The following is a 14812-nucleotide window of genomic DNA, read 5'->3' as shown; positions in this document are numbered from 1 at the left end:
ATACAAGAAGTGTTTAACAAAGACCTAGACAAACTAAAGAACAAACAGAAAGAAGTGAGCAATACAATAACAGAACTGAAAAATATACTAGACGGAATCAACAGCAGAATAAATGAGGCAGAAGAACAGATAAGTGAACTGGAAGACAACATGGCGGAAATGACTGCCATGGAATAGAATGAAAAGAAATGAGGATAGTCTAAGAGGCCTCTGGGACGAAATTAAACACACCAACATTCACATTATAAGGATCCCAGATGGAGAAGAGAGAGAAAGGACCTGAAAAGATATTTGAAGAGATAATAGCTGAAAACTTCCCTAACATGGGAAAGGAAACAGACACCCAAGTCCAGGAAGTGCAGAGAGTCCCAGGCAGGATAAAGCCAAGGAGGAACATGCCAAGACACATAGTAATCAAACTGACAGGAGTTATAGACAAAGTATTGAAAGCAACAAGGGAAAAGCAACAAATAACATACAAGGGATTTGCCATAAGGTTATCATCTGATTTTTTCAGCAGAAACTCTACAGGCCAGAAGGGAGTGGCATGATATATTTAAACTGATGAAAGGGAAGAACCTACAACAAAGAATACTCTACCCAGCAGAGCTCTCATTAAGATTAAATGGAGAAATCAGATTTACAGACAAGCAGAAGCTAAGAGAATTCAGCATCACCAGACCAGCTTTGCAACAAATGCTAAAGGAACTTCTCTAGGCAGAAAAAAATAAAAGGCCACAAGTAGAAACAAGAAAATTATGAATGGAAAAGCTCACTGATAAAGGTAGGAAATCCTCCACACACAAATATGATATCAAAACCAGCAATCGTGAGAAGTGTACAAATGCAGGACACTGGAAATGCATTTGAAATTAAAAGAATCTTATTTATATATAAGCTGTATTTGAAATTAAAAACACTCTTGTTTATAGACTGCCATCATGGTAACCGCAAACCAAAAATCTACAATAGATACATGAAAAAGAAAAAGGAATCCAAACACAGTAATAAAGTTAGTCATCAAATCACAAGAGTACAAAAGAGGAAGGGGAGAAAAAGACCTACAAAAACAAATCCAAAGCAATTAACAAAATGGCAGTAGGAACATACATATCAATAATTACCTTAAACATAAACAGATTAAATGCTTCAACCAAAAGACATAGACTGGCTGAATGGATACAAAAAACAAGACCCGTATATATGCTGTCTACAAGAGAACCACTTCCGATCTAGGGACACATACAGACTGAAAGTGAGGGAATGGAAAAAGGTATTCCACGCAAATGGAAATCAAAAGAAAGCTATAGTGGCAACACTCATATCAGATAAAATAGACTTTAAAATAAAGACTGTTACAAGAGGCAAAGAAGGACACTACATAATGATCAAGGGATCAATCCAAGAAGAAGATATAACACCTGTAAATATACATGCACCCAACATAGGAGCACATCAATATATAAGGCAAACACTAATAGCCATAAAAGGAGAAATTGACAGTAACACAATAATAGTGGGGGACTTTAACACCCCACTTTCACCAATGGACAGATCATCCAGACAGAAAATCAATAAGGAAACACAGGCCTTAAATGACACATTAGACCAGATGGACTAAATTGATATTTATAGAGCATTCCATCCAAAAGCAGCAGAATACACATTCTTTTCAAGTGCACATGGAACATTCTCCAGGAATGACACATGCTGGACCACAAAGTGAGCCTCGGTAAATTTAAGAAAATTGAAATCATATCAAGCATCTTTTCTGACCATGACACTATGAGATTAGAAATCATCTAAAAGAAGAAAAAAAAAAAAACCTGTAAAAAAAAAACCACACAAACACATGGAGCTTAAACAATATGCTACTAAACAGACAATGGATCACTAAAGAAATCAAAAAATACCTGGAGACAAATGAAAATGAAAGCACCACAACCCAAAACCTATGGGATGCAGCAAAAGCAGTTCTAAGAGGGAAGTTCATAGCAATACACTCTTGCCTCAGGAAACAAGAAAAGTCTCAAATAACCGAACCTCACACCTAAAGCAAGTAGAGAAAGAAAAACAAACAAAACCCAAAGTTAGTAGAATGAAAGAAATAAAGATCAGAGCAGAAATAAATGAAATAGAGATGACGTAAACAATAGAAAAGAGCAGTGAAACTAAAAGTTGGTTCTTGGAGAAGATAAACAAAACCGATAAACTTTTTTAGACAAACTCATCGAGAAAAAAAGGGAGAGGGCCCAAATCAGTAAAATTAGAAATGAAAATGGAGAAGTTACAGCTAACATCACAGAAACACAAGGATCATAAGAGACTACTGTAAGCAACTATACGCCAACCAAATGGACAACCTAGAAGAAATGGACAAATTCTTAGAAAGGTATACTCTCCCAAGACTGAACCAGGAAGAAATAGAAAATATGAACAGACCAAATTACCAGTGCTGAAATTGAATCAGTCATTTAGAAATTACAATAAGCAAAATTCCAGGACCAGATGGCTTCACAGATGAATTCTACAAAACAATTTAGGGAAGAGTTAACACCTATCCTTCTGAAACTATTCCAAAAAATTGCAGAGTAAGGAACACTCCCAAAGTCATTCTCTGAGGCCACCATCACCCTGATACAGAACCAGACAAAGATATCACACACAAAGAAAGAAAATTATAGACCAATATCACTCATCAACTTAGATGCAAAAATCCTCAACAAAATACTAGCAGACCCACTCCAACAATATGCTAAAAGGATCATACAACAATGATCAAGTGGGACTTATCCCAGGGGTGCAAGGATTTTTCAGTATCTGCAAATCAATCAGTGTGATGCACCACATCAACAAATTGGAGAATAAAAACCACATGATGATATCAATATATGCAGAAAAAACTTTTGATAAAATTCAACATCCATTTCAGATAAAAACTCCTCTTTAGAGAGTGGGCACAGAAGGAACGTACCTCAACAAAATAAAGGTGATATGTGACAAAGCTACAGCTAACATACTTAGTGGTGAAAGCTGAAAGCATTTCCTCTAAGATCATGAAAAAGACAGGGATGTCCACGATGTCCACTCTTGCCACTTTTATTCAACATAGTTTTGGCACTCATAGCCATGGCAATCAGAGAAAAAAAAAAAATAGAAGGAATCCAAATTGGAAAAGAAGAAGTAAAACTGTCATTGTTTGCAAATGACATGATGCTGTACATGGAAAATCCTAAAGATGCTACCAGAAAACTACTAGAAGTCATCAGTGAATTTGGTGAAGTTGCTGGATACAAAATTAGAACGCAGAAATCTGTTGCATTTCTATACACTAACGATGAAAGATCAGAAAGAGAAATTACAGAAACAATCCCATGTACCATCACAACAAAAAATAAAATACCTAGGAATAAACTTACCTAGGAAGCAAAAGACCTTTACTCAAAAAACTGTAAGACTCTGATGAAAGAAAACAAAGATGACACAAACAGATGGAAAAATATACCGTGTTCTTGGATTGGAAGAATCAATATTGTGAAAATGACTATACTACCCAAGGCAATCTACAGATTCAGTGCAATCCCTAGCAAATTACCAATGGCATTTTTCACAGAATTAGAACAAAAAATTCTTAATTGTATGGAGACACAAAAGACACCGAAAACCAAAGCAATCTTGATAAAGAAAAATGGAGCTCAAGGATTCAGGCTTCCTGACTTCAGACTATACTACAAAGCTACAGTCCTCAGAACTGTGTGGTACTGGCACAAAAACAAGTATAGATCAATGGAAGAGGATAGAAAGCCCAGAAATAATCCCACGCACCTACGGTCAATCTATGACAAAGAAGACAAAACTATACAATGGAGGAAAGACAGTCTCTTCAATAAATGGTGTTGGGAAAACTGGAGAGCTGCATGTATAATAATGAAATTAGAACATTCTTTAACACCATACACAAAAATAAACTCAAAATGGATTAAAGACCTAAATGTAAGACCTGATAGTATAAAACTCTTAGAGGAAAACGTAGGTAGAACACTCTTTGACATAAATCGCAGCAATATCTTTTTTGACCCATCTCCTAGAGTAATGAAAATAAAAACAAAAATGAACAAACAGGACCTAATTAAACTCAAAAGCTTTTGCACAGCAAAGGAAACCATAAACAAAATGATAAGACAACCCACAGAATGGGAAAAAAATATTTGCAAACAATGCGACCCACAAGGGATTAATCCCCAAAAGTTACAAACAGCTCATGTCCTTCGACAGATGAATGGATAAAGAAGATGTGGTGCATATATACAATGGAATAGTACTCACCCATTAAAAAGAATGAAATAATGCCTTATTCAGCAACATGGATGGACCTGGAGATTATCACACTGAGTGAAGTAAGTCAGAGAAAGACAAATATCATATGATATCACTTATGTGAAGAATCTAAAAAATAATAATAATACAAACGAACGTATTTCCAAAACAGAAACAGACTCACAGACTTAGAAAACAAACTTATGGTCACCAAAGGGGAAAGGTGAGAGAGAGGGAAAAAATTGGGAGTTTGGGATTGACATATACACACTATTATATTTAAAATAGATAACCAACAAGGACCTACTGTATAGCATAGGGAACTCTGTTCAATATTCTGTAATAACCTAAATGGGAAAAGAACTTGAAAAAGAATATATACATATATATGTATAACTGAATCACTCTGCCATACACCTGAAACTAACATAACATGGTTAATCAACTATACTCCAACAGAAAATAAAAATTCAAAAATAAATTTCAGAAGACTGAAATCATATGAACTATATTCTCTGACCATGATATAATCAATCTAGTAGTCATGAATAAGATAAAAACAGCATCTGTGTGTGTGTATATATATATATATATACTTTTTTTTTTTTTTTTTTTGGTGGTACGTGGGCCTCTTAGTGTTGTGGCCTCTCCCATTGCAGAGCACAGGCTCAGCAGCCATGGCTCACAGGCCCAGCCGCTCCGCAGCCTGTGGGATCCTCCCGGACCGGGGCACGAACCCGTGTCCCCTGCATCAGCAGGCGGACTCTCAACCACTGTGCCACCAGGGAAGCCCTGTGTATATTTTAATAAAATATATTTATAAAGAAAAAGCAATGAATAAAAATAATCATAAAGAAAAACACAGCCTAAACTCCAGCTTATTACCACAGCAGTGTCCTTCTTCTTACAAAGTTTATGCAGAGATGAGACCTCCCGAGAATTACCAGTGGTCGGGAAGAGAAGGGAGGCTCCTGATACCCAGCGAGAAGGGAGGAGACTAGGAGGTGTTCAGGGTGGGAGTGGGGCGAGGAGAGAGCTTCAGCGACTTAAAGGCTATTCAAAAAGCAGTCACCGTGTTTTTCCTGTAAAGTATTGAGATTTATCATTTTGTTGGGATTTTAGCTTTTTCTAACTACCAGTATGGATACTTTTTTGGGGAAGAACCGCTGTTGTCATTAAAGGACAACTTCCAGGCAAAGTGCCATCCACGTGAGCCCTGAACGATGAGTGGGAGTTTGCCAGGCCCAGGGGTAGACTAGGGGTGGGGTGAGCCGGGATAGAGAATTCTCGACAGAGGTCACTCGTGGCACGTGCCAGAGGGCAGTGCACCTAAGTGCCTCCACAGAGCACAGGTGGCCCACGGAGACGGGTCAGGCTCCTGCGGATCATGTCTAACTGTGCTGCTTGTCAGCTGTTAATCAATCTTGTGAGCACTTGGTACGTAGCACAGCCAGTCTCTAGGGGCAGGACAGAAATAAAGACGCAGATGTAGAGAACAGCCTTGAGGACACAGGGAGGGGGAAGGGTAAGCTGGGATTAAATGATGTTCCAAAGCTCACAGTGAGCGCTTCTACTCCAGACCTTAGGAATGCAGGATAGATGATAGATTGTGTGAAGCCGAAGGTCAAGAGTCGTTGGCACCACTATAGTATTTACTGCAGGGCCCCCCTAGGGGTCTTCTGGATTGGCTCTGGTCTAAATGAGCATGAGTCTTCACCAGATGGACTGGCTGGATGTCTCCTGTCCCTTATGAGACCAAGGAGGAGTTGTGTTGTTGACTTGAGGAGGAAAACTAAAAATCTAAGGAGATTTGTGACGTTTGTTAAAATAACCACTACATTAATTGAACACGTAAAGTAAATGTATCCGCGCTCAGGGCTTTGTGTGTTTCACATACGTGATTTACATCCAGTGTTCAGATGAGGAAAGGGAAGCTCAGGGAGGGTGAGTTACCCACCTAGTCCTGTTTTGCAGGAAGGCCATGGGATAAACTGCCCCCCTGTGTTGACTACGGAGATGATCTTTAAGAGGACAAAAACGTTAGCGTGGTTTGTCAAATTTTGCTTTTAAAAGGCATGTCTGTCAAACTTGTAGGTGGAAAGCGAGACCAACGTCCTGCAGGACGGCTCCCTCATCGACCTGTGCGGGGCCACCCTGCTCTGGAGGACAGCAGATGGCCTCTTTCACACCCCAACCCAGAAGCACATTGAAGCCCTGCGGCAGGAGATCAACGCTGCCCGGCCACAGTGCCCCGTGGGGCTCAACACCTTGGCCTTCCCCAGCATCAACAGGAAAGAGGTGGTGGAGGAGAAGCAGCCCTGGGCGTACCTCAGCTGTGGCCACGTGCACGGCTACCACAACTGGGGCCATCGGAGCGACACGGAGGCCAACGAGAGGGAGTGTCCCATGTGCAGGACTGTGGGCCCCTACGTGCCGCTCTGGCTCGGCTGCGAGGCGGGCTTTTATGTAGACGCGGGACCACCCACTCATGCTTTCACCCCGTGTGGACACGTGTGCTCAGAGAAGTCTGCGAAATATTGGTCTCAGATCCCGCTGCCTCACGGGACTCATGCATTTCATGCTGCCTGCCCTTTCTGTGCCACGCAGCTGCTTGGGGAACAGAACTGCATCAAACTGATTTTCCAAGGTCCAGTTGACTGATGCCCTTTACAGCCATCGACGACGACTTTATTAACAAGTTACTGTGAAGATTTTGCCACTAACTCTAGATTTTACCTTTTTATAATACCGTTCATTAAGGGGAGGGGGGGTCCTGAGGCTGGGAAAAAAGAAGGGCGTGGTGATGAAACATGCCAGGCATCGACGATAACAGTGGTGTGTTGCATGCTCAAAATAGCAGCATCCTCATTGAAGTCCGCTTAATTAAACCATAATATCTTTGTAACAATTGGATTTAAAATGCCATACTTTCGTTTTAACCTTGGGGTTTTTAAAACAAGTTTTCTTTGTTAAATTTGGACAGGACTTTAAATCCCATTTTAAAACTGTAGAAGAAATTAACTCAAAAGTTGTTGGCTCTTAACTGCAAACCAGTGCTGTGTGGTATAGGTGTTAGACATGCCGTATCTGGAAATACTTGATACAGGTTAGAATCTGACCAGATACCAAAGGGGCAGCTCTATAAGATGATGTTGGGGGACAGGAGACCTTAGGCACAGGTGATTGTTTTGAAATCTGGGGCTTTTCTCTGATTTTTCTTTTGAGGGGAGGGAATATTCATATGTTGTCATGTTTTTTTTTTTTTTTAACTTCAGTGGAATTTAATTACTTTATACACACATTCATCAAATACCTTGGCATTTCAAACAAAGAGTTTCCCATAACTTTTTAGTCTGCCTTTTGTTATCTTTGGTCTGACATGGTCTATCCCTGATTCTCATCGTGCATAGCCAGAACTGTTCAGTTGATTAAAATGTAGCTGCCCTTAAAAATTCATTAACTGAGAGTGATTATTGCAGCAGAAAACATGGCCCAGGTAATATAATATCAAGTTTACTTGCTCACTGAATAATTTAAGAGTGATTAAAAATAAGATTTTACTTTTTAAAACTACTCGTTGGAATTTCCTAAGTTTTTCTTAAGAAAGCCAAAATTCCGTGAACTTAAAAAGCAACATATTACAACAATACAGTCAGTTTTGTTCACCCTCTTTCTGCCATCTGTCACCTTTCCTTGCAGCTTACAGAGCCCTATAAGTTTTGAAAATGTTTGCAAATCAAACTAAATTTAAATGTGATCATTAGATATACACAACACCAAGTGGTACATCTGCAGAGAGCATTTGAAATTACTGATTTCAAGAGAGCAAATGAGTGTTTACTGAGGAATAATTAAATCAGAATTTCATATGAGCTCCACCAGCCCTCTCTGTTAGTTTCATTTCATTTTGAATAATACTTCTTGGATGTTCATCCTCTGTGCTCAGTACCAGTGTATCACTGTTCCCGTGATGTAAAGATCCTTTAGGACATGCGCCTACCAGAGCTGGCTGGGATGAAATAGATTCCTGCCACATGGAGCAAGTATGTTTAAATTAATATCCTCTTAAATTGACCATTGCAGATTCATGCTGCATTTTTTTAACCTTTGTAAAGATATATGATTCTAATCTACTGCATTCCTGTTTGAATTGGTTTTTCCATGGTTTGCCTACTAGCAAATATTTTGCCTATTTTCAATTGTCCTAACCCATTTTGAAAGCCCTTTTCCTTAACATGATAAGATCTATCAGTCTTGATTGCTGCTGCTTAAATTGACTTAATATATAAAAATTTCATCCTCTCAGTTTTCAAATAGCTTTACTTTTCACTGGAGATTATTGTTTATGAGGTGTTTTTGTTTTGGTGATTTTTAAGTGCTGTGAAAATCCAACCACAGTGCTCTCATTGATAGCTTACTCAATTCTGTATAGCTTGCTTGACCTGCAGACAGAGAATGAAAGAGGACAATGAAATTGCCCAGAATATATCCAATGCCTTTTGGTGTAGCCAGAGTCTCCCACGATTAGCTTTTACTGATGGAATATGTCTTTTCAGTCTGTGCCGCCTTAGGCTCCACAAAATGATACAGGAAGCACACGGTCCCTTTTCTTGCGATGTGGTTTGAAAGTGGTTTGAGGAGTCTTGATAACCCTAAAAAGCATCTTGTAAGGTAAATAAATAGTCTTGCATCTAGAAAGACTGGATTTTACCTATCAGAAACTTTTTTTTTTCCAGAAAGTTACCATCTGATATAACTTTCTATTTCAAGGACTATAGTAGTTCAAGGTCTGGTAGTTCCACATGCAACATATACCCCAAAATAGTTATCTTCCAACCTGAGAAGTTTGACTTTTTAGTAAATTTGGGTAGAAATTCCAAGCTCTTGGAAGGGGCAACAGTGACCCCCGCGCCTCTGTTAGCACCACACCTTTTCCTTTGACTTCCAAGTGAGGTCCCCTCTCCCCTGTCTAAAGAACCACAGCAAGGTGGCCCATTTGCAGAAGGAAGCCAGGCTCATCTTGGCCACTGCTAGTAAGATCTGCTAACTTTGGTTAATGAGACTTTTTTTTTCTCTGGAAAAAAATGAGAATAAAGAACTCTAGCTCAGAGTACAGTAATACAGTTCAGAAAAGGTAACTTCTCAGAGGTTATGTCTGTTTTTATGTCTTTCTTGACATACATTCAAGGGCAAATTCCACTCCCCAGGTGTACACATAGGAAATCGCAGACCAGTTATCCTGATCTCAGCCTGACTGAAATGCCTTTTGTGACTAGGTTTCCAGAAGAGCTCCAATGATGTATTCCCATAGGTTTTTTTTCCAGTTGTTTACGCCAGTTTATTACAAAAAGAAAAAAAAAAAAAAAGATTTAGAGTGAATGGGATACAACTCTGAATATTTTTCTAGTCTGGAATTGTTTTTATTATTACTAATCGGTGCTGCCAGGTCATGCATGCTGCAACACATTTCCCTTATTTGGTTTCGCTTTTTGCAAGAAGGGCTACAGTTCACACTGCAGAGTATTAAGCTTTCTGGGGTTTTTTCCCTAACTGTAGCCCAAAAGAATTAAAATCTTTTAATATAAATAGAGAGCATATTTATCATTCCTCGATAGTTAATTATAGAGTTTGGTACCTTTGTGCCTCAGGGAAGCCACGTGACATAACTGGTTATAGAATTTCAGGGTTAGGGTTTAAAGAAAGGAGAAAGCCATTGGAAAAATGATGGGCTCCTTTAAGGAGACGAATGAATCTGGATGCAGAAATATGCCAGGAATTGGCATACACATGATTGTAGTAGAATTTATTTCCAGTAGCAGTAGGGAAATTATTTTAAGTTATTACATCTACTATATTAGCAAAGTTGAGGAGAACTCTTTTCTTCATAAAGCTTCCATGCTTTATTTTTGCTTACATAAAAAAAATAAAAAAAAAATTCAAACCCCTGTCATTTGGGAGCTCAGTATTGTTATTTGGGCACTTTTTGAGAGTTTAAAAAGGAGCATGTTTTCTCTTTCTTAATTTAAGTCTCACATAGATTATAGAAGTGTTACCTGCAGTTCTATGATTTTGATCTTTTCTTTTTAAAGCCATTCTGTTCTTTGGATTTGCATGAAAGGATATATGATCACAACATTGTCAATGCTGGCTAAAAAACTTATCTTCATGCAATCCTGCCTTGTAACAGTGGAATTTCTAATAGACAAACCACAGAACCTTGATTTTAAGCTGGATCTAGCGCTGTTCTTTTGGCTGTAGCTCTTACAACCCCAGAGTTTAACCTTCATAGGCTGAGGGTATGAAGTTCCTCCTTTAATGCTAGAAGGAGAGCACAGCTCTGTCATCATTTCTTTATGACCCAGTCGAAGACCAATGAGACAACTCCAGGATCTTTTTAAAAGAATGTAAGCATTACTGAATCAGTAAAACAGAAGAAGGTTCAGTATTTCTCCTTAGTAAAACTAATATCCTCTCAAGTTTTCACCCTCATGCAGAATCCCTAGAGGAGGATAAGGAAAAGCAAGTATTTTTCCAGTTCTACTTAACTGTTTCTAAACAAAAATAAACTCGATGAAAGGGAAGTTGTTTCTTTTTAGCTGAGATGACATATTGTTTCTCTGTTTTAAATAGTCTAGAAGCTAAGAGGTTGGTCATATTTACCATGTATAGTGTTATGAGCAGTTAAATTTTATGGATATATTTGTAAAACTTCTTTTATATTTCATGTCAAATTGAAAAGTTTATTTCTTCACTGTTATATCTGTGGAAATACAAGCCATTTTACAGGAAAAATCTTCAGAAACTATTAAACGGATCTCAGTATGTTTGTGAGTCGTTGTCTTCATCAGGACATTAGATAGGAAGAGGATGTAAAAGTAGACTTGACTTTTGCATTTTTCAAACTTATAATTCGATCTCAGACAGTTGAGCTGATCATTGTTTTATATTCTGCACAATACCTATTTAAACCAAGATTCTGAAAAATCACAATTTTTTTTTTTTTTTTTTTTTGCGGTACGCGGGCCTGTCACTGTTGTGGCCTCTCCCGTTGCGGAGCACAAGCTCCGGACGCGCAGGCTCAGCGGCCATGGCTCACATGGGCCCAGCCGCTCCGCGGCATGTGGGATCTTCCCGGACCGGGGCACGAACCCGTGTCCCCTGCATCGGCAGGCGGACTCTCAACCACTGCGCCACCAGGGAAGCCCTCAATTTTTTTATCTGAAAAATTCCATTGGTGTTTATATTTGTGACATTACATCACTGTCAAATAAATCTCACTTCTAGGAGAATTTAACCTGGCTTGTAGAATTAATGGATTTTCTGCATGGCCATTATAGTCATATTGCTACCTTTGTGACAATCTTCATTCACTTTTAACAACATAGCATTATATGTAAGCCTCCAAGCCTTAAACTAGTATGTCTTTCATAAGAAAAGGTATTTGACAGTTTTTTTCTCATCACATTGATATTTAAGGAGTCTTAGTATTGAGGGAAATAGGTTTTTCATCCCCCCCCAAAATATACATTTATATAGGCTTTTATTTCAGGATTAAGTATTCTAACACTTTAACAAATCTAAGATGCCATGATTTGTAAGATGCGTTATTATAGAAAAACATAGCCAGTTACAATTGTGGGATGCACTCGGTTTTACAAGGGTGCCCAAACTATTCAATGGGGAAAGAAGAGTATTTAACAAATGGAGCTGGGGTAACTAGATATCCACATGCAAAAGAATGAAGTTAGACCCCTACCTGACACAATATACAAAAATTAACTCAGAATGGACAGAGAGCAAAAACTATAGAACAGAGTAAAACCTTTGTGACCCTGGATTAGTCAGTGATTTCTTAAACACCAAAAAACACAAACATAAGAAAGAAGATAAACTGGACTTCAAAATTAAAATATTTTGTGCATCAAAAGACACTCTCAAAAGTAAAAAAAAAAAAAAAAAAGTAAAAAGACAACCCATACAATGGGAGAAGATATTTGGAGATCATATAACTAATAAGGCAATTGTATCCAGAATACATGGAGAACTCATAACTCATCAAGAAAAGGACAGGTAACCCAGTTAAAAAATGGTCAAAAGATTTGAATACTTTTCCAAAGAAGATACACAAATGACCAATAAGCACATAAAGATTCCCAACATCATTAGGCATCACAGAAATGCAAGTTAAAAACCACAGAATACCACTTTATACCCACTGTGATAGCTAAAATCAAAAAGACAGTAACAAGTGTTGAGAATGTGTTGAAAAACTGGAACCCTCATACACTGTTGGTAGAACTGTAAAACGGTGCAACCACTTTGGAGCAGCAGTTTACAACTCCTCAAAATAGAAAATATACAGTTACCACATGAGCCAGCATTTTCACTCCCAGCTATATACCAAAGAGGGTTGTGAAACAGCTTTTAGTTTGTAGCAAATAGGCTTCATTCAGCCTGCCCTGAGTTCCAAAGGGCAGATTCAAACAGCTGCAAATCAGGAAAGGGAGAGAATGCAGAAACAAAGGAGAAGCAGTCAAGAAACAAAAGTGTAGCAACAGGGCAGGATCCTGGTTCCTCCTCAAGGATATAACAATATATCTTTGACTTCTGCAGGAACTAAGGCCCCAGCCAGATGGAGGATGGTAACTTCAGGCTGAGTGCAAGGTTCCTGGAGCACCATCCTGTTACCTTACCACCAACCAATCAGAAGAAAGTCACACACCCTGCAGCCCTCATCCCAAATTTTGCCTATAAAAACATGTCCCTGAAAACCATCAGGGAATTCAGGTTTTTCTGAGCATGATCCACCGTTCTTGCTTGACCCTGCAATAAACCCTTCTCTGCTCCAAACTCCAACGCTTTGGTTGGTTTGCGCTCACTGTGCATCGGGCACACGGACCTGCGGTAACAGTAGTAATGGTTGCACGACACTGAATGTGCTAAAAGCAACTGAGTTTTATACTTTGAAGGGGTGACTTTTATGGTATGTGAATTAATGTCAAAACTAATTTTTAAAAGATACATACTAAATTCAGAGATGTTAGATTATGAAAAATGTGATTCCTAGAATTGAACTACAGTACCATACAGCAAAGGAAACTGTAAACAAAACGTAAAGACAACCTACAGACTAGGAAAAAAAATTTACAAATGATGCGACTGAAAAGGGATTAATTTCCAAAATATACAAACAGCTCATACAACTCAACAACAAACAACAAACAACCTAACTGAAAAATGGGCAGAAGACCTAAATAGACATTTCTCCAAAGAAGACATACAGATGGCCAACAGGCACATGAAAAGATGTTCAACATCACTAATTATCAGAGAACTACAAATGAAAACTATGATGAAATACCACCTCACATGGGTCAAAATGGCCATAATTTTAAAATCTACAAATAAATGCTGGAGAGGGTGTAGAGAAAAGGGAACCTTCCTACACTGTTGGTGGGGGTGTAGATTGGTGCAGCCACTATGGAGAACAGTACAGAGGTTCCTCAAGAAAACTAAAAATAGAGTTGCCATATGACCCAGCAATCCCACTCCTGGGCATATACCCAGACCAAACTCTAATTCAAAAAGATACATGCACCCCTATGTTCCTAGCAGCACTATTCACAATAGCCAAGACATGGAAACAACCTAAATGTCCATTGACAGATGAATGGATAAAGAAGACATAGTACATATATACAATGGAATATGGCTCAGCCATATCTGAAAAAAAAGAACACCATTTGCAGCAACATGGATGGACCTAGAGATTATCATACTAAGTGAAGTAAGTCAGAAAGAGAAAGACAAATATATGATATCACTCATATGTAGAATCTAAAATATGACACAAATGAACTTATCTACGAAACAAAACAGACTCACAGACATAGAGAACAGACTTGTGGTTGTCAAGGGGGAGGGGATGGGGGAGGGATGGACTGGGAATTTGAGATTAGCAGATACAAACTATTATATATAGAATAGATAAACAAGGAGGTCCTACTGTATAGCACAGGGAACTATATTCAATATCCTGTGATAAACCGTAATGGAAAAGAATATGAAAAAGAATGTGTGTATATATATATCTGAATCACTTTGCTGTACAGCAGTAATTAATACAACACTGTAAGTCAACTATACCTCACTAAAATAAAATGAAAGATACAGTACTATACATTTTCTTAGTCACTGAGATAAAAATCAGGATCCCCAAATTTTTGCCTACCTTGAGATGTTTTCCAAAGTCTTACAACATAGGTCATTTCTTTCAATCACACTTCCCCTTGTCATTAGATAAAGAGAACATACACATAAGCGTACTAAAGATTACAAGACAGCATCATATTCTTAAGGATTGTCTATTTTTGCTATGAGGATGAAAAAATAGAATACACTTTCTGAAAGCATAGAATGCTATTTTAAAGAATAGAATGCTATTATAAGAACTCAAAATCTACTTGCTTTAAAAAGTATTTTTGAAAACAAAAAC

General features: G+C 38.3%; 1 protein-coding gene across 1 annotated transcript in view; it reads left to right on the top strand.

The window, feature by feature from the left end:
- Positions 1-11127, top strand: part of PELI2 (pellino E3 ubiquitin protein ligase family member 2) — a 208159-nt gene extending 197032 nt beyond the window's left edge. The window contains exon 6 of the mRNA XM_060004501.1: positions 6412-11127. Within this exon, the coding sequence (XP_059860484.1) occupies positions 6412-6978 (567 nt within the window). The 3' untranslated portion in view covers positions 6979-11127. The remainder of the gene's footprint in view (positions 1-6411) is intronic.
- The last annotated feature ends 3685 nt before the right edge of the window (positions 11128-14812 follow it).

The sequence above is a fragment of the Delphinus delphis genome, chromosome 2, assembly GCF_949987515.2.
Source record: "Delphinus delphis chromosome 2, mDelDel1.2, whole genome shotgun sequence".
NCBI lineage: Eukaryota > Metazoa > Chordata > Mammalia > Artiodactyla > Delphinidae > Delphinus > Delphinus delphis.
The sequence above is the reverse complement of the archived record's forward strand: the minus strand, read 5'-3'. Positions and strand labels throughout refer to the sequence as shown.